The sequence below is a fragment of the Carcharodon carcharias genome, chromosome 7, assembly GCF_017639515.1.
Source record: "Carcharodon carcharias isolate sCarCar2 chromosome 7, sCarCar2.pri, whole genome shotgun sequence".
NCBI lineage: Eukaryota > Metazoa > Chordata > Chondrichthyes > Lamniformes > Lamnidae > Carcharodon > Carcharodon carcharias.
In genome coordinates, this window is record NC_054473.1 from 111,670,476 (window position 1) to 111,696,402 (window position 25,927).

General features: G+C 43.7%; 1 protein-coding gene across 1 annotated transcript in view; it reads right to left on the reverse strand.

Moving 5' to 3' along the window:
• Positions 1–25,927, reverse strand: part of LOC121280217 (RNA-binding Raly-like protein) — an 883,916-nt gene that overhangs the window by 312,331 nt on the left and 545,658 nt on the right. Inside the window, exon 2 of the mRNA XM_041191974.1 lies at positions 3,503–3,578. Within this exon, the coding sequence (XP_041047908.1) occupies positions 3,503–3,578 (76 nt within the window). The remainder of the gene's footprint in view (positions 1–3,502; positions 3,579–25,927) is intronic.

Sequence of the window (25,927 nt, forward strand, 5' to 3'; positions counted from 1 at the left end):
TTAGATGGCAAGTGATGGAAGGCAATTTGGTAATGGAGGGAGTCACTAGCAAGCCCTATCTTGCTCTTACCAGGAATCCCCACAAATCCACATCCATTGGAATCACTGGATAATGAACAGGACCTGCAGTTGTGGCTGATGTCCCTCTGCCAAACCTACAAGATACTGAAGCTAAATATAATTGCATAGACTGTTCCCCAGCTGAGAAAATCATATGCAGCAGCACAGGCCAAAAATACAGCCCAATACCTACAAGTGATTTCATTCTCATTCAGTCCGCCTACTGAGGTAATTGAGGAAAATTTTGAAGAGATGGTGAGGGTGGATGAAAGAAGCATAAAATCTTCCTTGAAACACATGATGATATAATGGCCAATGGTCAGCATCACCACAAGGCCACATAGTGCAAACAACCTATAGGAAAAACCTCACTTAAGCCAACAAGCATACTACATGCTTCTTGAGTGATGTTCTATATTTCATCATCTCAAGTTGATCACACCACATTTAGTGACTGACTTGTAACCAAGGCCAGAGTTTCAAATTAGTGCAGAGCCTGGGTCAGAGGTAGAAGGGTTGTAATTTGGTGCCGCCAGCCTCCATACCAGTTTGCTGCCACGATCCTGACCCTGAGCCATTTTCAATGAGGGTTGCAGAGTCAAATTGGCTGTCCACCGCTTGCCAGTGGGCAGAAACTTGAGGGAGGCTATTTTCAATTAATGGGCCCATTTGGGCCACACTCCCACACTGGCTGGGACTTTCAGCCCACATTAGCTGGATCATGTCCAGGCAAACATGAGCATTTGCAGGTGGAAAGTGAGGGTGGATCACATGAGTGAACCACCTCTCCCCCCCACCCCAGGCCACTGGGATGCTCCTCCAGGATCAAAGCCAGGTAGCTATGAATTTTTTTGCAGTGAGAAAAACTTATCTTTGCTTGTCCCTTGCTGACTTCACATCAGCAGCTCCCACCTAGGCCAGCAGGACTGCCAATCATTGAGTGCCTGCTGTTAACAGAATCCAAGCTGGTTGGTGAAGTAAAAGCCAAGACATAGAATGTTTCTTTACTGAGAGAGGCTATTGATTTTGTTCCGTCTCATAGCTCTCCTTTCACCCCTAGTGTCCCAGCTGTTCCCTATTTATACTCTTTTGAATACCAATTTACCTAATTAACCAAATAACCAATTAAAAAATCAATTAAACCAATTGATAGCCCCTAAGGGACACAGTAACAAAGGAATAAAATTTCACAGCATCTCACCAAATTAAATCAAAACATGGTTTTGGGAGCCAATGAAGCACTGCAGCCTCCACAGTGCCTGCCGGTGTCCCCTATTTATATATTTTTTAAATATATAAAGTTCTCCCTAGGGAGGGGAGGGGGGAAGAGAGGTAGAAATAACCTCCCCCCCTTTTACACAGGAGAGGAGAGGAATAAAGGACAGGGAGGCACAGGAGGGAAATGAGAAAGTCCAGGTGGGTGTCTCCAATGTTAAATGGACAGTGGGTGGGGGGCCTGATGATCTTCAGGCAGGGGGAGGCAAGTCCCCTATTTATATGTGTTCAAAGTGCTTAATTAATTAATGTGCTTCACCTATGTATCCTAATAATATGATCAACATACATTAACACTGGAGGGCTTCCCATTGGCCCTCCAAGGACAGAAGTCCAATCACTGGCTCTGATTGGACAGTGAGACCGTTTGCTGGCTCTATTGGCTGCAGCTTTCAAAATCCCTGCGGGTGTACCTAAAGCATGCAATGTGGGACTTTTCCAGCTCCCTACCCCTGATTGAAAATCCCACGCCATCAGTACTTCAACTCCAGTCTTGCACAACTCAAAATGGTGCTCCAGCCACAACCCAAGTCTGGAAGGAGGTCGTCTATAATTCCACTCCAGAATATCTTTCACAGTTCAAGTAAGATATAGACAAGAAGTCACAAGCACACTGTTACTTGCAGAAACACTGGAGATTTGGCTAATGGTGTCACTGTGGTGTCTTTTGCTGTAGGGGAGGCCTGATGGTTATGCCCAGTGCACATTGATGTTGAATCCACAGTGACAATTTCAACCCTATACAGTTTGTGCCACAATCGAGGATCATGCGATATTTTTAGAGGCATTATGCATAGAAGGTAAGGGCCAAACTTGGAAATGTTTGCTCATATGGGATATGGTGCTCTGATATATTGACCAGGAATTCCAAAACTTAGCGCCTCTGTCAGTTGAAGGCACGGCTACCAATGGTGGAGCGGTTAAAATGGGGGATGCTTAAGAGGCTGACCAATAATCAATTGGACCAAGTAACAGTGGGTGCCAGTTTCCTGTGGGATCTGCACCCCACAGAGAGGGAAAAAAAGTCAAGTTTGCTCATTTATTTGATCTACATGAAAAACAAAATCATAGAATAATACAACACAGGAGGGCATTTGACCCATTGTGCCTGTGCCAGCTCTTTGAAAGAGCTATCTAATTAGTTATACTCTCCTGCTCTTTCCCAGAGCCCTACAACATTTCCCCCATTAACAATTTATCCCACTCCCTTTGAAGTGATTATTGAATCTGCTTTCACTGCCCTTTCAGGTTGTGCCAGATCTTAAAAACTGACTGTGGTAAAAAAAAATAATTCTCTTCATTCCCCCCTCTGTTACCTTAAGTTTGTGATAACCTCTGCTGATTGATCTCCCTACTAGTAGAATATGTTTCTCCTTATTTACTCTTCAAAACCCTTCATGATTTGGAACACCTGTATTAAATCTACCCGTAACCTTCCCTGCTCTAAGTGGAACAACACCACTTTCCCTAGTCTCTCCACATAATTGAAGCCCCTCAACCCTAAGATCTATGGCTCTGTGTCATGTACGCATGCAGCAAAAAATTCTCAGCTTGTTACAAGCCCATTAATGAGCGTGCCAATTGGAGAATATAAACAGGCAGTGGATGATAAGCTGCTGTTATTTTTTTGAATTGTAATTTTTGTTTTAAATACAAAGATTAGAACATGATAATAAACAAGCTTCAGTGCATTGTACCAACAGAACAAACAGGCTTTGAGGACTGCAGGTTCCTGCTTCAAGTGAGAAGGTGGTAAACGCAGATAAAGGCAAACATGCTGATCCTTTCTCTTTTAAATGAATGCTTTCATGTGCTGGCTGCACGCGGAGAGTACTCCACCAGACAAAGCAATTTAGAAACTAATTGCAGTTCATAAATTATCTCCCAGTAGCACAGAGCCTAAGAACGGATGTCATTTTTCTTACTTCTCTTTGTTTGTTTAAATCATATTTTCTCTTCCCCCCCCCCCCAACAAATCTCCTCAACTGGTTGCTACAGTAACAATAAATCAATTTGCTATGCTAATGGTTAGCATAGGGTGTTGGGTTGCCACCAGAAACCTAATTCTGATGATAAGGACAACAGCATCACTCTTGGGATAGGCTGTGAACAAGCTTGTGTTGACACACTGTTAGGTGGCAGTGTTTGTATGCCATGCTGTACTCACCCATACAAAGCACTGATGGGTCTCTTCTGTCCTGCCTTGGGTCGGTATGGTTTGGGTTCCCCAGCCATGTTTATATCTGTAAATACAGAGAGCACAGACAAAAGGACATTTATACACATCATTATTTGTATAATTACCTGTTTCTATGCTTCCAGGGAGGTTAGGAATGGCTTGAGGATGTGGCACAGTTCCAGATTACACTGATACTCCGATCACACCCTCTATATTACATGGAGCACAATGGTAACCACTCCTCCTCTCCTGTAGGCACTGACTAGGGAAAAGCACCAAATCCCATTCACCCCTGTGCTTGCTGGCTACATTGGTTCCCAGCCTAATAACTCGTTGAATTTAAAATTCTCATTCTTGAGCTCAAATTCCTGACTATTCCTGTAACTTCCTTCAGTCCTACAATCCTGGAAATATCTGCCCTGCTCTAATTCTGGCCTGTGCACATTGCCAATTTCCAGCAGCTCACTTTTGGTGGCCATTCCTTCAGCTGCCAAAGCCCTAAAGTCTAGGATTCTTCGTCTATCCTCTCCATCACTCTCTCTTCACTATTAACTTGCTTCTTAAGACCTAGCTCTTTGAAAAAGCTTTTGGTTACCATGCAGCTTGTTGTCAAACTTTGTTTGATAACACTCTTGTGTGGCACCTCGGGGGGGATGTTTCACCATGTTAAAGGTGCTGTATAAATGTTGTAAATTTCCACTGACTTCCAGTGTCCTCCTGGTATTTTACACACGGGTCCATTCTTCATTTGGCAGCCTCGAAGATGATTATCAACAGGCTACAGAGATGAGGAGAAACTTCTTTAGCCAGAGAGTGTTGAATCTATGGAATTCATTGCCACAGAAGGCTGTGGAGGCCAGGTCATTGAGTGTATTTAAGACCGAGATAGATAGGTTCTTGATTGGTAAGGGGATCAAAGGTTATGGGGAGAAGGCGAGAGAATGGGGTTGAGAAACTTATTAGCCATGATTGAATGGCGGAGCAGACTCAACGGGCCGAATGGCCTAATTTCTGCTCCTATGTCTTATGGTCTACTGCAATGGGGATGGGGATGGTGCTGGTGGGTGGCGGGGGGGGGTGAGGGTTGGGGGGGTGGGGGGTGAAGGGGTGGGGGGGGGCGGTGTGTGGATGGAAATTACTCACAGTCAAGCTGGATCCTGTGCTCACTACATATCCAGCAGGTTGTGAACAGGAGCAGGAATCCCACCTGATTTTCTTCTCAGGGCAGCAGGGACAGGGTTTTCTGTTTTGGGTCTGGATCTCGATCTAGGGGATCAAATGCAGGTCCCAGCCTGGCATTGCATCGGGACCAATCACCTGACACCAGTTCTGCCTCTAATTAATGACATCAAGAGGGCTCTAGAAGCTGGAGGGCTAGTAAGAGATTCATCATCACTGAAGGAGCTGCAGCCTGCTGTAGCAGATAAGGGAGAGAGAGGGCACCTCCATCTTGAGGTGCCCAGTCTGCTCTTTTAAACCATTTGAAGTAAAAAATGGCCACAGATACTGTGCCAGCATTGTGGAAGGGGAGCCCCTCCATAGATGTGACCAGGTAGGCAGGAGGGAGCCACAAAGGCATCCTGGATTCCTGTCTGCCACTGGGAAGCCAGACCCAGGCAGCTGCCGTGCTCCAGACATCGGGAGAGGCTCACAGATTGGAAAATTGCAGCCGATCTAGGACTATTGCTCTTTTAATTACCCTATCAAGCTAACACTGCTTGTGGGCAGATAGTCTTTCCGCCTGCCCCCCCATCCGGCCTTCCCCAAAATGGCTCAGGGGCAGGATGGCGCCAGCACACCAGCCGGCAGCATGAAATTACGCCCCTGCCTGCCTCCATTCCTGCTCCCGTTGGTTCATGACAATTCAGCCCGATACATCAAGGAACTTGAAAAGAAAGATTTGGAAGTCCCAGAGCAGACAGAAGTAAAAATAATAGAATAATCGCCTGAGACTTCAATACACCAATTTAATTTCCATTATTCTTCACATAGTCATTTTACTTCACTGCAGAGTAATTTACGTCAGATTTATTTAGAGATTAAGTACCAACTCATCATTTGCATTTCATCTACTATTGGGGTGCCTGTCATTTTTTTCTGCAGTTTATGGTTTTGTCTCCATTATCATGGAGCTTGTCTATCATATGTTGTGCAGGGTGACCAACTAAAATAAAATAAGGAATACTTTAACTGTGGGACCTCGTGGGGGGAAGGTGGCTTCTGGTGATCGAGTAGGGAAGGGTGGGTTTAAAGCAACAAAAACTTACAACTTATCTTGTGGAGTCACAACATTATTATCTCTCAGCTGGCTGGCCCTCAGACTTGCAGTCCCACTCAAAACACTCAACTGAGACCCCAAGGCATGATTCCACATGAGGTGAAGAGCACAGATGAGGGAAAGCTAGACAAGCACATGAGGGAGAAAGGAATAGAAGGACTTGATGTTAGGGGGAGATGAAGTAGGGAGGAGGCCCCTGTAGAGCATAAATACTAACATGGACCTGTTGGGCTGAATAGCCTGTTTCAGTGCTGTAAATAATAGGTAACAATGTAACATCCAGCTTGCACTCAGAGAGTAGCAGGGATCCAGGGTCAGCATGGAGAAAATTTATTGATCAAAAGAATTGCTACCTTCAATGACCAAGAGCTTGACTGAAAGTCATTGTAGAATTGCACAATTTACTCTTTGACAGAACGAACCAAACAAAGCCACAATTGATTTAGACTGCTAATTCCTTATGGATGAAAGCGAGTTTTTATATTCTTTTAAACTTGCTATTGATTGCTCTGGTGCATCTACCCCTGTGCTCATGTGTAAAGTAACTGCTTGCTGCAGCATTAAGCAAGACAGTTGGGAGAATATAGAAATTGATGGACTTACAAAGTCTAGCATCCATTATTCTGATTCCATCAAATTCACTTTCTACCACCCTGGTGGTCACATGATGCAATGTTTATGGAGTTATTGACTAATCAGTGATTTACCTCCATCAAAGAGTCTACAACAGACCCAAACATTAGGTGAGGAAAACCCTAGTGCTATAGAGCTTTGGGAACCATAAGTTACCTGTTCATCACAAGAATGCGACACTTACTATATGTCATGTCTCAAATTACACACATACTCTATCCTAAAATGTTATTTTCTGAAGGAAACTTATCCCATTGGCATTTGAGTGAATCAATACTATTTGTCTCCACCATTTTCCCAGGTGCAGTTTGTTCCTTAGATTGACTCACTGAAATATTGCTTCTGCAGATTTCGAATTTCCCCCATCGAGTGCAGGCTGTCCCCTCTGGCTCTACTGTTCTTATTCTGATCTTCGTTTAATCGAGTGCACACTACCTTTGGGATGCTTCAGTGAACTAATACAGCACAGAAGGAGGCCATTCTCCCCATTATGATTATGCTGGCTCTTTCTCTTAACCCTGCAAATCTTTTCTTTTCAAGTGTATTGTCAATTACCTCTTAAAAGTTGCTTTTGAATCTGCTTCCACTGCTCTTTCAGGCAACGCATTCCAGATCAGCATAACTCGCTGCATAAAACAAAATTCTCCTCATCTCCCCCTGGCTTTTCATTCTACTTATCTTAAATCTGTGCCTTCTAATTACCCATCCTCCTACCTTTGGAAACAGTTTCACTCTATACACTCTTCCAAAGCCCCTCATATCTCCGAACACCATCAATAAATTTCCCCTTGAACGAACAATCACAGCCTTTGCACATAACTGAAAGCTTTCATTGGTGGCACCATTGGGTAGATGGTGGCATAGTGGTAGTGTCACTGAGCTAGTGATCCAGGCTAATACTCTGGGGACATGGGTTCAAATCCCACCACAGTTGCACGTGGAATTTAAATCCAATTAATAAATCTGGGATTATAAAGCTAGTCTCAGTAATGGTGTCCATGAAACTGTCGTTGATTGTTGTTTCACGAATGCCCTTCCTTTAGGGAAGGAGATCTCCTGTCCTTACCTGGTCTGGTCTACCTGATTGACCCCTAGCTGCTCTCTGAAATGGACTAACAAGCCACTTGGTTCAAGGCCAATTAAGGATGGGAAACAAATGCTGGCCTTCCCACTGAAACACAAATCCCATGAAGGAATAAAGAAATTCTGGTAAATCTGCCCTGCAACCCCCTTCAAAGTCTTAACATCCTTCCTGAAGGTTGGTGCCCATAACTTGACGGCCCTTTTATGATCACTATCCAGAAATAAGAGTTATGACTATAGGGAAAGATTGAACAGGTTGTGATCTTTTTCTCTTGAAAAGTGAGAGTGACTTAATAGAGGTCTTTAAAATTATGAAAGGTTTTGATGGAGCAGAGGTAGAGAAGACATTTCCACCTGCAGGGGAGACTAGAACTAGGGGCCACAAACATAAGGTAGTCACTAATAATTCCAATAAGGAATTTAAGAGAAGTTAGAGAATAGTTAGAATGTGGAATTCACTACTACGTGGAGTGCATTTAAGAGGAAACTAGATAAACACATAAATGAGAAATGGAGAAAATGATTGGGTGAGATGAAGAAGGGTATGGGAGGAGGTTCGTGTGGAGCACAAACCAACCATGGACATGTTGGGCCAAATGGCCTGTTTCTAGTGTACATTCTATGAAATTATATGTATGTGAACAAAGGCCCATCAAAGGCACCAAGGGAACACAGAACCTGCTGGCATGAACCAATCATGCAGTTTTTTTAATATGAAGTCCTATGCACCTTTGCTTCAACAATTTGAAGCAAATTGCTTCAAAAAGTTAAAATGCTGAGTTTAACTGCTGCTTTCATGTCGCGGCTTTAGCTTCTGAACAAAGCTGCAGCTGTTGTTTGGAAGGCTGCTGTGCGAGGTATCAGCAGTCTTACTGCATTGTAGAACCACTTCCCAAAGAAATATTTACACGGATGTCATACTGTATCCTTATAAGGATAAAAATAAAACATGTTTTGTCCTTTCCTGCCAATGATTGAGAGGATTTAAGGCAGGGAATCTGAAATTCCTGGCATTGCAATCCAGTGGCTAAGCTGCAGTCTGTGACATCAATGGAAGGGCACCATCAGTGCAGGGCAGGCAGGTACAAGCTGAGCTTCTGGCAAATCTCTGGCACACCACTGTCCTGTGCCAATGGAACAGCTGATATTGCCTTGCTTATGGGAAGAGAGGGGGCTTCTAGGGTCCCCTGGCCCTTACAATCAATCCCCACTAGCCTGGTAAGAAAAGAGGCCATTCTCTGAACATTGTGACAAAGAAAAATGTGTCTTTCGGGGTCCAGATTGTTTGCCTGATCAGTGGAACACATATGTACCCCTGTACAGGCTGGTAAGGCTCCACTTACTTAGAGTGCCAGCTTCCATGATATCTTCAGGCTCTGACAATGAATCAGGGGTAGGAACTCTTGGCTTACAAGTGGCCCTGCCAGTCTCCTTGCAAGGAATGGGTGGAAGTTTCTCCCCCTGACCGATCAATGTGGGAACTCCCAAAATCTGAAGGAGCCTTTGTAACCATGGTTTCTGCCATTTTCCTGGGTGTTTTGATACTTTCCCATGGGGATTCCAGTGGGAGATTAATGCTGAACTTCAGGGCTAGATCCTTTAAATGCGACAAAGCAGATTGCAATATCACACCTTGCGGAACTACAAAACGCTTACTCGAAGAGTTAGAAATTGAAACACACTTTTGACCCAATTTTAACTCACCTCACAACCTGGCAGAATCTGGGCAGGAGGGGCAGTTCAAATAAGATGTTATTTACCCATTTATCGCCAGGTGTCCATTCTACCCTGGTCAGTGTCAGGCAGCATTCTGCACTGTCATACTTAAATGAGGCCCTGCCATTAAGATTGACAGGGCCTCCATGTTCTCTACCTTTCCGGCTACTGGACTGCCCTGCACCTTTCGTGCCTCCCTATAATATTGGAGCTAATATCAGTTCAACAAGTCAACATCGAAAAGGCCTCTCAAAAACCTCCAATCGTAAATGTCCAAGATTACTTCAAAACAGAAGCATGGGCACACAAAGGCACAATTCCTGTTTCATTCAAATTAGCGACAGTGAATAACATGTTCACACCTAATGATTATTCACCATTTGTGGCACAGGGAACGTTGAACATATGTAATATCTCCATTCCATGGTCTTAAAGTCACAGTGGAAAATATTCTTTAATCTGCATTTCTACAAAAATGACTGCAGAGCGGGGAAAGAATCTGTCGCCCTATTTCTGTCCCAGCCAGTCGGGGCTGATTGTGGTGCACACCGAGCCGGAGCAGATGAGGGCAATGTTTCCTCTCAGGAGGATGAAACTCAATAACACGGGACAATTTGGCAGCAGCTCCTCCAATAGCTTACTCATGAGTGAGTGCAATGTGTGTTGCAGTGCTGGGACTCAGGTTTGAACTTCCATCTATGCTGGGTGGACAGATCTGAATCTGGGCAGTAGGCGTAATGTTCAAATTGGCCTCAGTACCACTGGTTTAACGACGGAGAAAAAATAAGAGGGAAAAAGCCAGTGTTCTTGCGTCTCACTGGATAATCTGTTGGGAAGTACATGTGTGGACAGAGGTTGGGCTTAGATACAAAACCTACTGACTTACTGTTAACCTGACAAATGATAATCATCCACCAGTGTAATGAGGACAATCTGATCAATGGAAGGGTTAAAAGGTCTCAATGGTTAAATTCAAAGAAACTATTTCCTCTGATTATGAACGAGGGGATATAGGGTGAGAGAGAGGCCGGAAAACATGCCGAGCCGATCAAAACTGACTTCGGTGTGACGGGAAAGAGGGGCTGTAAAATTCCACCTATAGTCTTAAAATTAGAACTGGGTCATTTAGGAAGCACAGTGGATAGTGGAAATTTTCTCTTCTAAAAGGTTGTGATTGGGATTGCTGGATTTTTGTTTGGTAAGGATATAAAGAAATATTGAGCAAATTGAGTAAATGGAGTTGAGTTACAGATCAGCCATGATTTAACTGAACGACAGAGCGGCCTCGAGGGATTGGATGTCCTACTCCTGTTATTTAGTGTCCTTTACTGGTACCAATTGAACACAGCCAGTAAGGATCAGTACCTTGAAGAGAGGACAGAAGATTAGAAAAACACAGATTTTGGGTAGTTTATGACCCATGATCACTTATCCAGAAAGAAGATCTTTATGGTCATGGGCAATTTATTAGCGAGCCCTGACTACTCAAAAACATTGCTGTGCCCAGCTATGCAAAGACAGTCACATTCCACTTGCGCATCACACTACAGTCATACACTGATTTATTGCCAGTGTGTTCTCCCATTAGTTGTGAACCATAAGCCACTTCTCACAACCACCCACCATGACAGTCCAGAGAGGAAAGAAGCTCCATTTTTATGTCACGCCTTTCATGCTTCAAGATGTCCCAAAGTGCTTCACAGAATTACAGAACGGTTACAGCACAGAAGGAGACCATTCCGCCCATTGTGTCTTTGCTGGATCTCTGAAGGAGCAATTTATTTAGTGCCACTCCTCTGCCTTCTCCACATACGCCTGCACAATCGTCCTTACAGATAAAAATCCAATTCCTTCTTAAATGCCTCAATTGACCATGTCTCCATCACACTTTCAGTAGTGCATTCCAGATCCTAACCACTCGCTACATGAAAATGTTTCTCCTTATGTCTCCATTGCTTCTTTTGCCAATTATCTTAAATCTGTTCTCTTGTTCTCAATCATTCCACCAATGGGAACACTTTCTCCCTATTTATTCTGTCCTCATGGTTTTGAAGATTTCTATCAAATCTCCTCTCAACGTCTTCTCCAAGGGAGACAGCCCCAACCTCTCCAATCTATGTAACTGAAGCTCCTCATCCCTGGAACTATTTTCATGAATTGATTCTGCATTTTTTCCAATGCCTTCACATCTTTCCTAAAGTGTGGCACCCAGAACTGGACACTATATGCCAGTTGAGGTCAAAGCAGTTTTCTATACAAGTTTAACATAACCTCCTTGCTCTTGTACTTTATGCTCTTATAAATAAAGCCTAAGATACTGTATGCTTTATATTTATCCTATATACTGGGAAAAACAGGGGTCCAAATACCGAGTCTGGGAACTCTGCTACAAACCTTCTACCAGTCTGAAAAACATCCATTAACCACTACTCTGTTTCCTGTCATTAGCCAATTTCATATCCACGTTGCTACTGTCCCTTTTATTCCATTGAGCTCTAACTTTGCTCACAAGTCTGTTGAGTGGCCTTTATCAAATAGCTTTATGAAATCCATGCACACCACATCAACAGCATTACCCTCATCAACCCTCTCTGTTACCACATCAAAGAAATTCCAGCAAGTTAGTTAAGTATAATTTGCCTTAACAAATCCATGCTGACTTTCCTTAATTAACTCGTATTCTCCCAAGTGACTATTAATTTTGCCCCAAATGTTTGTTTCTAGAAGCTTCCCACCACTGAGGTTAAGCTGACTCTGTAGTTACTGGGCTTATCTTTACACCCTTTTCTGTAACATTTGCAATTCTCCTGTTCTCTGGAAGCATCCTTAAGGCTAAGGAAGAGTCAATGAGCCAATGAAGCGTTTTTGAAGTGCAGTTGCTGTATAGTAGGAAACACGCCAGCCAAATTGTGCACAATAAAGCTCCATAAAAACCGATATGATTTAACGCCCAGCTAATCTGCTTTTACAAGTATTGACTGAGGAATAAAAATTGATCCAGACACCTTGGATAACTCCCCTGCTCTTCTTCAAATCGAGCCATGGGATCTTTCACATCTGCCTGAGAAGGCAACTGTGGGCCTCAATTTAGTGTCTCATCTGAAAGATGGTGTCACGATCTGGAAATTGCGCTCAAAACTCAGGAGTGGGACTTGAAACGCAAACGTCTGACGCAGAGTGAGCTATGGTTAACACCTATCACTGGACCATGTACCTGTGGCATCGAGCGAGGACAGGGGTTTGCTGGTGCTCATTTTGAAGCTCATGGCATGAAGCTTCAATTCACCCTTCAGGCACGAAAAATAACCACATGGGAGAGATATCTGAGTGCTGTGGCTACCTCTGCACTCAAGTTCCAGCACAAGCAGAATAAAGGGAAAAAGTAAATCATCAAAACAGCCCTCCTCTGTAACAAAGCTGCTCGCCACATTTTATCATCGAGTTGAACCTCGTTGCTGAGCCATTGGTTTGCAATCTTACCGAGGCTCGATTCCTTAGTGAGTTTATCTTTTAAATTAAGCTATTCAATTTCACCCTCACCGCACCCCCTTCCATCTCCCCTTCCTCCCCTTCTGACAGCAGGAGAGCTGAAATGAACATTCAACCTGCAACTTTCTCCTGCCTCCTTGGTCTCCTTAATGACAGTTCATTAAATGCTAACACCTTCTTCCAAAGGAACCAGTAATTGGGTATTTATCTCCTGTATTCCCTGGAGAACATGACCAACTGATTGAGCAATGTTTCATCCACCGGTCCCCTTGCAATTCTTGATTCACAGCCCTCACATTCTAAAGCAGGAGGCTGCACATTCCTCGTTTAAAAGGAAACAGATTTTTGGTCGAGAATAAACAATCAATCCATGAATTATGGTGACTTTCTAAGTATGAGATTGTCAACTGAGTATTTAACTGAAAGAAAGACTTTCAATTATACAGTGCCTTATTGCATCTCTCAGAGCATTTTTGCATGAAATAAATTTTAGTGCAGTCACTGTAGGCAGCTGTAGCAGTAACTTTACACACAGCAAGTTCCCACAAAGAGCAATGAGATAAGCAACTTGCTTTTTGATGGTATTGGTTGAGGGAAAGATGTTGGCTAAGGCACTGAAGAAAACACACTGCTGTCTGTCAAATAGATTCAGGGGACCTTTAACATCCACTTGAACCTGCACAATAGGAACACATGGCCTCACATTAACACTTCAAACAGAGGAGTTGGATCAGTAAATTTCACCCCCTCCTCTATTCTACCCAACCTGGGCAGACTATGTGGGTGCAGGAGGTATGGAGGTTGGGTGCGGTGGGGGGTGCTGGTGTGGAAGAGGAGAATGCCTGGACAGGCAAGCATATAAAAAAATAAGAATCATCGCTATTGCCCCAGTGGCTCTTTGGGCAATAACTGCATTAAGGGACCAGCACAGATCAGAAGGTCTCTGGTTCAATGCCTGTCGTGTACTGAATGCCTTTGACCTCAGCCAGTCTGGTCAGGAGCCTTGGGCAAAGGAGGGGTAATTGACCCTTAATGAAAAGTCTACATGTGTCAAGACTGAGTAAATTGGGATGTGGGTGTCCTTGGCTGAGGTATCAGAGGTTTGCCAATCTGCATAGAATTGCGCAAGGCACATTTAAGAAAGGAGGGGGAACTATTACCCTGGGGAATAAAATCCAGAGAGTTTGTCTGAAAAAGGTTAAGCCATATATCTTGTATAATAATGCCAGAGGCGGAGTTTCCACAAGACTGTTCACTGTCTCTGCACAACTTAGTCTCTGGGCTAAAAACACAACAGTTCCTTTGTTAAGGAAGATCCAGCTGAGTGACTCTCTGATTACCTTAGACTGGATTATTTGTAGGTTGTGCTGTTGTTTTTTGAAGATATCTACCATCTCCTCAGCCTACCTCCAGACCATGCTTTTGGTGGGCAAGCAGACCTTCTTTGTCTGTTTCTGTAAACCTGGGCAAAACTCTTGAGATTTCAGAGCCATAATTTGATGTGATAGGAGCCAGTTACCTCAGTTGGCTGGATGACTAGAGTGCGGTGCAGAATAATGTTAACAGCATAGCGGGGAGGGGTTCTGTTGGATCCCGTGCCCTGGTTAATTGGGACTTAAGGGTCTGGGTTGCACACTTGTTTAGAGGTGACCAAGTTGGTACCGAGACAGAAGATCAGTGGACCATTCTTAGAAGAAACACATTCTGTTTATTTACAAAAGGAACTCAGCAGATACATTTGTGTGTGTACAACTCAAAACTGTCTTTATTCGTCAGACTCTAACTCAAGGCTACTGCCTACAGAGGTAGCCTGCACTACTCTGCTATTGTGTACCAAGATAATGTGATCTTAAATTGCAACATTTGTTTTAAAGGTATATTACACATCAGATTACTACATCCCTCCCCCTTTACTCAGAAATATATTTTACAATTTTTCTCAAAATATCAAATTATTCACACAAATAAATAATTTACAAAGTCAGTCTTTCTGGGGGTTTCCCTATGTGTGTAGAACATTTCAGCTCTACAGCTTCTGATGTTTGATCCAGAACTTCCCTCACTGTAGTCATCTGAGCACCTGGTTCTTCAGTAGGAACCTGCAAGTCTGTTTCTTCAACTCTTTCAGGTCCGATCGACCCTTTAGACACATCTGTATTTGGTTGAGTCCTTTCAACAGGAGTTATTGACTCAGTCACGAATACTGGTGGAATCATTTCCGGGTATTTTGTTTCTCCTCCTCTTATATGATCCACATGCCTCCGTATGACTTGATCTTCCACTTTCACATGGCAGGAAAGAGGTCCCGTTACTGCACTCATTTCACCAAACAACCATGTTGGTCCTTCTCTAAAATTCTTCATAAATACTTTCTCTCCGATGTTAAATGTCCTGTCATGACTTGTGACAGTCATGTCCAATTTTCTGACTTCCCTGACTCCTTTCCACCTTCCCCCCAGGGTGTGCCTTAATTAAGCTCAATCTCAATTGGAGATGCCGCTTCATCAACAATTCTGCAAGTGTGACACCTGTTGTTATATGAGGCGGTGGTTCTATAATGGAAAAGAAAATGTGCTAGTTTAGTCGCTATAGAATCTCCAGACAATTTCTTCATACCAGATTTGAACATCTAAACTACTCTCTCAGCCAGTCCATTTAAAGAAAGGTGGTATGGTGAAGTTTTCACTTGAGTAATACTGTTGAGGCTGCGAAATCGGTGAAATTCAGCACTTGTAAATAGTATTCCATTGTCTGATATGACCACTTCAGGCAGTCCATTGATTGCGGAACTTTGTCGTAGCTTGTCTATTGTAGCAGAAGATGTCAGCGACTTCACTTCATATATGTCCATCCGCTTTGAATGTACATTGATGATAAGTAGAAACATTGTTCCCATAAAAGCTCCCATAGTTGATGTGTATCGCACCCATGGCCTTCCTGGTCACTCCCAGGGGTGTAATGGAGCTGTTGAAGGTAATTTCCATACTTGCTGACACTGCATACAAATTCTCACTAAGTTCTCCATTCCTCCATCCATCACAGGCCACCATAGATAGCTTTGTGCTCTTGCCTTCATTCAGGAAATTCTGGGATGTGCACTGTGCAGTTCAGGTAACAATGGCTTTCATCCTTTAGGAGGAACAATCACTTGTGCTCCCCACAGTAAGATACCTTCCTGGCTGGTTATTTCGTATCTTCTCTGAAAATACTGTTTCATTTCATCAGAGTCTTGTTCTTGTGACCAATCATGAAGAACTCATTCTTGTACTTTGGATAAGACTCGGTCTCGACTTGTCCAATCTCTAATCAACCTAACACATATTGGTGATGAGTTCAGGAATCTCAATAATAAAACAAATTATTGAGGAATTGGAACATCGTCATCTTTTATTTGCATGGGCAAATGACTAAGTGCTTCTGCATTAGCAATTTGACTTCTGGGTCTATGAATGAAATTATACTCATACGCTGCCAAGATCAATGTCTATCTTTGTATTCTTGCTGAGGCCATAGGAGGTATAGCCTTGTCTTTGCTGAATAAGCCCAGTAAGAGCTTGTGGTCTGACATGATAGTAAAATGACGACGGTGCACATACTGGTGAAACTAAAATGATTGATAGGCCTTCTTTTTCTATTTGAGGGTACCCCTCTTCTGCAGTATTGAGTGTTCTCAACACATATCCCATAGGCCGTTCTGGTCTATCATCCATTCAATGGGAAAGCACTGCTCCCACTCCACAGGAAGCTGCGTCACATGTTAATACCAGTTTTTTTTTTGGGTCAAAATGCACTAGAAATGTAGATGATTGTAACAACTGTTTCATTTTTGTGAAAGCTTCTTCCTGTGATGTTTGCCAAGACCATCGCTGGTTTTTATTGAGCAAGTTCTGTAAACAAATTAGGCAAGAAGCATCCATAGTAATTGATCATCCCCAAGAACGATTTAAGTTCGGATGTAATCTTTGGCGCTGGGGCTTCTCTAATGGCTTCCACTTTGTCTTCAGCTGGATGTAAGCCTTGTGAATCTACCTTGTGAATTAGATATGTTACCTCTTTCGCTTGGAATATGCACCTTTTTTTTTCAACTGCAATCCAATCTCTGAAAAGTGTTTCAAAACTCCTTCCAAGTTCATCAAATGCTCCTTTTCAGTGTGTCCAGTCATGAGAATGTCATCCAAATAAACTACAATGTGGGACAATCCTTGTAGTAAACTTTCCATGGTTCTTTGGAATATAGTGCAAGCTGAAGATACACCAAAAGGTAAATGGGTGTATTGGTACAATCCTTTGTGTATATTAATGGTTACAAACTTCCGGGAGGTCTTCTCTAATTCCAATTGTTGATAAGCATGACTCAGATAAAGCTTCGTTTAGGCAGTTCCACCTGTTAGTTTAGCATACAAGTCTTCAATTTTTGGTATGGGGTGTCTGTCCAACTTAACCACTTTATTGACTATTAATTTGCAGTCCCACAAATTCGAATGCTTAGGTCAGATTTGTGAATAAGTACAATTGGTACTGCCCAAAACTTTACTGGTTGTTTCCCTCCAAGATTTTCTAATCTGTCCAGTTCAGCATCTACCTTTTCCTGCATTACATAAGGTGCTGGTCTTGCCTTCATGAATCTTAGTGTTGCCTCTGGATCTACATAATTTTTGCTTGTCGTCCCTCAGTCCTTCCAAGTTCATCCTTGAAACTGAGCAGTAGTTTTGTAATCACGAGCGAAGTGTCCGACTCGGCGGCCCTGCACGAGCGAAGTGTCCGACTCGGCGGCCCTGCACGAGCGAAGTGTCCGACTCGGCGGCCCTGCACGAGCGAAGTGTCCGACTCGGCGGCCCTGCACGAGCGAAGTGTCCGACTCGGCGGCCCTGCACGAGCGAAGTGTCCGACTCCAGAACCAGAACTGCAGCTTTGATTTGTCACGGGGACTTGTGCATTTAGTCTATACACGGTGTTCAATGAAGAACTGCATAATTCAAATATTTCAGAAGGGTGAGAGACAAACTCTAGCTATCGTAAAGAAAGAAATATGCCCCGAAGTGTTAACAATGAAGTACTTTTGAAGTGTAGTCAGTGTTGTAGTGTGGGAAATGGGGCAGCCTCTTGCGGCAAGCTCTGACAAACCACAATGAGATAATGACCAGATAATCTGATTTGCTGATGTAATTTAAATATTGTCACATTTATCCCACCAGCATCATTGCTAAAGCAGAATATTTGGCCATTGTTGCATTATTGGTTGTGGGAGCCTGCTGTGTGTAAATTGGCTGTCAGTTTTTTTACATTACAGCAGTGGCACAGTACTGCATTGGCTGTAAAGTATTTTGGGATGTCCTGACATAGGGGCTATACAAACACAAATCTTTCTTTTTCAGCAAACACAGATCCTACATGTCCAAGGCCCAAATGGAATTGTGAACTCAAGCTCCACGTTTCAAATCTCTTGATCCTTTACAGAGAATTTTAGTTACTTGTCATATTCTGATTGTAACTTTTAACTATACACAGTGTTTATAAAGTCAGTGTGCAACTTTAAACTGTTACAACTTTGGATGTACATGATAGAAGCAAACCGTAACTAGGATCTGGAAGCATAATGCATCCAGTTTGTTTGGCATTAATGTTATTAATATGGTGGTTAATGAAAATAGTGACAGTGGAAGGAAAAGTGTGTGATGGCTGGCAGATCTGTAGCTCGAGAAGAAAATCCACTGCTTCTTATAGGAAAAGTTAGCAATGGGACAAGAAAGTTTTCCTATCATCTGTACAGAGCGAGGTCTTGTGATGCAGTGGGTAGCATCGCTACCTCTTGGCCAGAAACTGTGGGTTCTGGGTGAGGTGATGGTGTAGTGGTATTCTCACTGGACCAGAGACCCAGACCAATGTTCTGGTGACCTGAGTTCAAATCCTGCCATAGCAAATGTGGAATTAAAAGTCTAATGATTATGAAACCATTGTCAATTGTGGTAAAAACCCATCTGGTTCACTAATCCCCTTTAGGGAATGAAATCTGTTGTCCTTACCTGGTCTGGCCACCATGTGACTCCAGACCCAATTGACTCTTAAATACCCTCTGAAATGGCCTAGCAAGCCACTCAGTTGTATCAAGCTGCTACAAAGACTCAAAAAAGGAATTAAACTGGACGGACCACCTGGCATCAACCTAGGCACCAGAAACGACAACGGCAATCTCAGCCCTGTCGACACTGCAGTGTCCTCCTTACTAATATCTGGGGGCTACTGGGAGAGCTGTCTCACAGGCTAGTCAAGCAACAGCCTGACATAGTCATCCTCATGGAATCATATCTGAATCTGAGAAAATTTCCCAGATTCCACCATCACCATCCCTGGGTAGGTCCTGTCCCACTGGCAGGACAGACAGAGCAGAAGTGGTGATTCCAGTGGTATACAGTCGGGAGGGAGTTGCCCTAGGAGCCCCCAACATTGACTCCGGACCCCATGTCTCATGGCATCAGGTCAAACGGGGCAAGGAAACCTCCTGCTGATTACCATGTACTGCCCTCCCTCAGCTGATGAATCAGAGCTCTTCGATATTGAATATCACTTGGAGGAAGCACTGAGAATGGTAAGGGCGCAGGATGTACTCTGGGTGAGGGACTTCAATATCCATCACCAAGAGTGACTTGGTAGCAGCACTACCGACTGAACTGGCTGAGTCCTAAAGGACATTAGTGCTAGACTGGGCCTGCAGCAGATGTTGAGGGAACCAACAAGAGGGAAAAACATACTTGACCTCATCCTCACCAACCTGCCTGCTGCAGATGCATTCTGTCCATGACAGTACCAGTAGGAGTGACTACCTCACAGTTATTGTGGAGACGAAGTCCCGCCTTCACATTGAGGATACTTCTACCCACGTGATAAATGGGATAGATTTTGAACAGATCTAGCAATTCAAGACTGGGCATCCATGAGGTGCTGTGGGCCATCAGCAGCAGCAGGATTTAATGCAACCACAATCTGTAACCTCATGGCCCAGAATATCCCTCACTCTACCATTACCATCAAGTCAGGGGATCAACCCTGGTTCAATGAAGAGTGTAGAAGGGCATGCCAGGAATAGCACTAGGCATACCTAAAAATGAGGTGTCAACCTGGTGAAGCTATAACACAGGACTACTTGCGTGCCAAACAGCATAAGCAGCAAGTGATAGACAGAGCTAAGCGATCCCATAACCAATGGATCAGATCTAAGCTTTGCAGTCCTGCCACATTCAGTTGTGAATGGTGGTGGACAATTAAACAACTCAATGGAGGAAGAGACTCCACAAATATCCCCATCCTCAATGATGGAGGAGCCCAGCACAGCAGTACAAAAGATAAGGCTGAAGCATTCGCAACAATCTTTAGCCAGAAGCGCCGATTGGATGATCCATCTCGGCCTCCTCAGGAGGTCCCCAGCATCACAGATGCCAGTCTTCAGCCAATTCAGTTCACTCCACCGTGATAACAGGAAACAGGTGAAGGCACTGGATACTGCAAAGGCTATGGGCCCTGACAATATTCCGGCAATAGTACTGAAGGCTTGTGCTCCACAACTTGCCGCGCCCCTAGCCAAACTGTTCCAGTACAGCTTCAGCACTGGCATCTACCCGGCTATGTGGAAAATTGCCCAGGTATGTCCTGTACATAAAAAGCAGGACAAATCCAACCCAGCCAATTACCGCCCTATCAGTTTACACTCAATCATCAGTAAAGTAATGGAAGGGGTCATCAACAGTGCATTTAATAGTAATAACCTGCTCACTGATGCCCAGTTTGGGTTCTGCTACCGCCACGCAGCTCCTGACCTCATTACAGCCTTGGTTCAAACATGGACAGAACAACTGAACTCCTGAGGTGAGGTGAGAGTGACTGCCCTTGACATCAAGGCTGCATTTGACCGAGTGTGGCATCAAGAAGCCCTAACAAAACTGGGGTCAACTGGAATTTGGGGGAAACTCCACTGCTAGCTGGAGTCATACCTAGCACAAAGAAAGATGGTTGTGGTTGTTGGAGGTCAGTCTTCTCAGCTCCAAGACATCACTGCAGGAGTTCCTCAGGGTAGTGTCTTAGGCCTAACCATCTTCAGCTGCTTCATCAATGACCTTCCCTCCATCATAAGGTCAGAAGTGGGGATGTTCGCTGATGATTGCACAATGTTCAGCACCATTCGTGACTCCTCAGATACTGAAGCAGTCCATGTCCAAATGCAGCAAGACTTGGACAATATCCAAGCTTGGGCTGACAAATGTCAAGTAACGTTTGTGGCTCACAAGTGTCAGGCAGCGACCATCTCCAACAAGAGAGAATCCAACTTAATGTTCAATGGCATTACCATCAGTGAATCCCCCATTATTAACATCCCGGGGGTTACCATTGACCAGAAACTGAACTAGACTAGCCATATAAATACTGTGGCTACAAGAGCAGGTCAGAGGTCAGGAATCGTGCGATGACTAACTCACCTCGACTCCCCAAAGCCTGTCCACCATTTACAAGGCACGGGTAAAGAGTGTGATGGAATACTTCCCACTTGTCTGGATGAGTGCTGCTCCTACAACACTCAAGAAGCTGGACACCGTCCAGGACAAAGCAGCCCATTTGACTGGCACCACGTCCACAAATATTCACTCCCTCCACCACTGATGCACTGTAGCAGCAGTGTGTACCATCTACAATATGCACTGCAGCAATTCACTAAGGCTCCTTAGACAGCACCTACCAAACCCATGAACACTATCACCGAGAAGGACAAGAGCAGCAGATAGATGGGAACACCACTACCTGGAAGTTCCCCTCCAAGTCACTCAGCATCCTGACTTGGAAGTATATCGCTGTTCCTTCACTGTTACTGGATCAAAATCCTGGAACTCCCTCCCTAACAGCACTGTGTGTGTACCTACACTACATGGACTGCAATGGTTCAAGAAGGCCACCTTCTCAAGGGCAACCAGGAATGGGCAATAAATGCTGGCCCAGCCAGCGAAGCCCACATTCCGTGAATTAATTTTTAAAAAGGCTTGATGCCCACAGAAGGTTCATTCATAATTAGGCCAAACAGGTTGATTATCAGCCTGCAAATCCTCCTTATAAACCTGATGGCAGGTGGTAAGAGTGGGAGAGTTTCCTGGTCAGCCGTCCTACAGAAGGCAATGGCAAACCAAGGCAGCACTTTGCTAAGCATAATCATCGCCCGATCCAATGGTAGTCCAAAGTCGCGAACGTCCTTTTAGGGCATGTTATCAGGAGGAGGATGTGTACATGCAAAGGCAGCTTTAAAGTTGAACAAGGGCTTCGTAAATTCACTTTTGGTGGTGGCATGAAAAGGATGTTATCAATAAGAGGCCTGTTCTTCGCAGCACCTGATATTCATTCTCATTGTGTGTAATGGAACTGCAATATTTATAAACTGGAAAATAGCACCCAACAACAATGTGGGGGAAAAAAGTTGAAGAATTTAATTGCTCGGTTGCCTGCAGCTTTTTTCTTGCTACTCTTGATTCACAGTTAATGTAATGGAACATCATAAATTACACTACGTGCAAAGGGTCTCAATCAATTGATTGTTTTGCCTTGAGACACAGGAAACCGTAGCGGAGCAATGTCATCAAATGTGATGCTTCAGAAGTTGGCCAGGCTTTCACGTGTTATATTGGAGGGATTTTTTTATATATCAGAGAGCTGAACAGATGCTCCCAAATAGAGTGCTAATAATTCCTATCTGCACGTGGAGATTGAACGGATGAAGAATGATGCTTGTTTTTTCAGCACTCCTTCAACGAATCTACACCTTCACTAAAATTCATTCACACTCCACCATTACCTATTGCTAATGTTGTCAACAAATCTCCAGTTCTGTTGACAATTAAATTATCAGTTGGAGAGAAACTCTAATGCAAAGGATTGAGTACAAATTTCCACCAGAATCTAGTCAGCTGAAAAACTCTTCATTCTAACCATCCTCCCCCCACCCCCCTCCAGCCCTGGCAATCCCCACCAACCCTGAATACCAGAGGAACAAAGCTATTAGCACAAATCATCTCACAGTCGATTAAATAATTACTTTAATGGATTGGACACTTGCATAACCTGGAGACTGAAAATCAGAAAAAAGAAAACTGTGCTGATTCACAGGTGGGAATTTGTTTAGAGAGCTGTTTGGGACATGTTTTACATAAAGGTTCTACATAAATGCAAGCTGTCACATTAATGAAACACATGAGCAAAGGGCTATGAGCTCCAGATGTTAGAAAGAAGTCATAGTCTATATGGAGATGCCTCACATTCCTAAACCTAGACAAGTTAGGGCAAAGGGCCAAGGCCTATAGTAAAGCAGGAAAGTACACACATTTACATAGTTCCTTTCAAGACATCCACAAGCACTTTACAGCCAATTAAGTACTTTTTTAATGTTGTCACTGTTATAATGTAGGAAACGCAGCAGCCAATTTGTGCACAGCAAGCTCCCACAAACAGCAAAGTGATAATGACCAGGTAACCTGCTTATAGTCATAATGGCTGCAGAATAAATGTTGCCCAGGACACTGGGCGGAACTCCCCCGCTCTCCATCGAAATATTTTTATAGGATCACTTGGAGGGGAAGACAGGACCTTGGTTTAATATCTATTCTGACAGACAGCACCTCTGACAGTGCAGCACTCCCTCAGTACTCCACTGAAGTGTCAGCCTGTTTGGTAACATTCAGAAATATCAGGTCAATTAAGCAAGTGGTCAGTTGAGTTTTAAACATGTGTAAGTCAAGGGAGCAAGGAGACACTGGGGGAGGTAAACAGTCCTCTAGTTTTGCAATTCTAAACAGGAGCGATGTTTGCTGTGGGAATGGGGGCACTGTGGGTTGGGGAGACATTCCAAGGAGAAGTTCCAATTGAGGAAAAAACATTTTACTAGAGAAATATACTAAAAGCAGATCTACTTAATCTGGTGTCAAACCTGGACACATATGATTATGAAAAAATGTGTTTGTAATCAATAATATATAAATAGTTGAATAATAATTTAAGCTGATTGGCAAAAATCAAGGGAAAATGAGGAGAATTTTTCTCACTCAGGCTCACTTACGATCTGGAATGCAGTGCCTGAGCGAAGGATGGAAGCAGATTCAATTTTAACTTTCAAAAGAGGAACGGAGAAATACTTGAAATGGAAATATTTTTGGGGCTATGGAAAAGAGGAGGAGAGGTGGGACTAATTGCATAGCTCTCTCAAACAGCTGGCACAGGCATGATGGGCCAAATGGACTCCTGCTGTTCTGTAGCATTCTGTGAAATAATGAAGGTTCAACCATGACTATTACATATGTTCTGCCATTGGATCCATTCAGGGTCCTGTGAATTGTTCAGTCCTAAAGCTGCTTCTGTTCTGAAAGACTGTGCTATGGTAGGAGACCGTATGATGAGATTATACTTCAACAGTCAGGAATGTGGGAATAGGGAGATATATCCGCAGAACTGCGTATTTGAAGTAAGAAGGAGCCAGGGAGGAGAATTCAGAAGAGCCCGATTGCACATTGTAGGATTGTGTACAATTACAGCACAGAAAAAGGCCATTCGGCCCAACTGTACTATGCCAGTGTTTATGTACCACACAAGGTTCATCTCATCTTACTTCATTTCGTCTTATCAACATATCCTTCATATTCCTTTCTCCCTCATATAGTTATCCAGCTCAGTTGGTTGCACTGCCATCCCCTGACTCAGAGGATTGTGGGTCCACCTCCCATTCCAGAGATCACAGTGGATACAATGGGAGTGCTGCACTCTCTGAAGTATTGTTTGCCGGTTGAGATGTTAAAGTGAGGCCCTGCCTGCTCTCTCAGGTGGATGAAAAAAAATCCTGTAGCCCTACTTTGGGGAAAAGTACACTAGGGAGTTCTACCGGTGTCCTGACCAATATTACACCCTCAATCAACATTACAAAAACAGGTTAGCTGGTCAAGATCACATTGCTGTTTGTGGGATCTTTCTGCGTGCAAAGTGGCTGCTGCATTTCCTAAATTACAACAGCGACTAATACTTCAAAAGCATTTCATTGGCTGTAACGTTCTTTTGGACATCCTGAGAAGGTGCTACATAAATGCAACACTTTCTTGTTCTTCTAGCTTCCCCATAACCTAATTTAATTTAAAGCTGATATTATCTTCATTTCTGCTCACCCCCTTCCATTTCACAGTGTTTATGACTGACTGCACGAGGGAGGAAATGTCTTTACATGCTGTTAAACGTTGTCATGCTAAGCTGTCCTGCTAAGAAACCACAGGGAAATTTAACTGAAATGAACTTCCAGAGTTAATGAAATGGGGTAGACAGATGAGGGGACAAGCAGTGGGATAGCTGGTACTAAGTCAATGAATGAGGACATGCATCGCAACCTAACAACGAAGGCTGCAAGCAACATGACAAAAATTGCCATTAAAATCTCGTGCAACGATTGCATTAGTAGGCCAGCCAGCCAGTAAAACTCTACAGCAGACAAACTATACCACGAGGCATACGGGTCAGGAAGATTTACATGAAGAAACATGTGCCCTCACCCTGGGGTCATTCACTGAAACATCAGTGAAACAACTTAACAACTGACCTGTGTTGCACAACTGTTTGCTGAAATGGTTTGGCAGTAAGGGCTGAGCAGTCAGGAGTGTGGAAACGCAGCTCCTTTCTGGCGTGAGGTGGGGTTCCCCAGCACAACAAGCTCTCACAGTCCCAGTAAAGTCAGGGGCTCTTGCTTACTGGCTGCCTGCTGTACCTTTGCCAATAGACGGAGCAAGGATTGCAGGAAGTTCGCTTGCACGCACAATGGACAGCAGCCAGAAATGTTGGCAGCTTCCAACGCTGCCAATGTATAGGATGCTGACAAAGGAGCATGACCTTATCAGCTGGGTCTCAGCACCAGTAACACTTTGTTTAATTTGAACAGCATCACCAAAAAAGGACTACAATTTTGTTGCTTTATCAAGGATATTCATTATCAAGATGCAGACGTCAGTATGGATCAATATTTATTGCCCATCCCTATTTGCCTTGAAATGGTGTATCAGGTTTTATCGCAGTTTTGTAGGATGATACATAACCTAATTTAACTTTAACCAGCTATTACCTCAGCCCTCGTTCATCCCCCTCCATTTCGCTATTTTTGTAGCGGTTTGATATGACTGAATGGCTTGCTCGGCCACTTCAGAGGGCAGTTCAGAGTT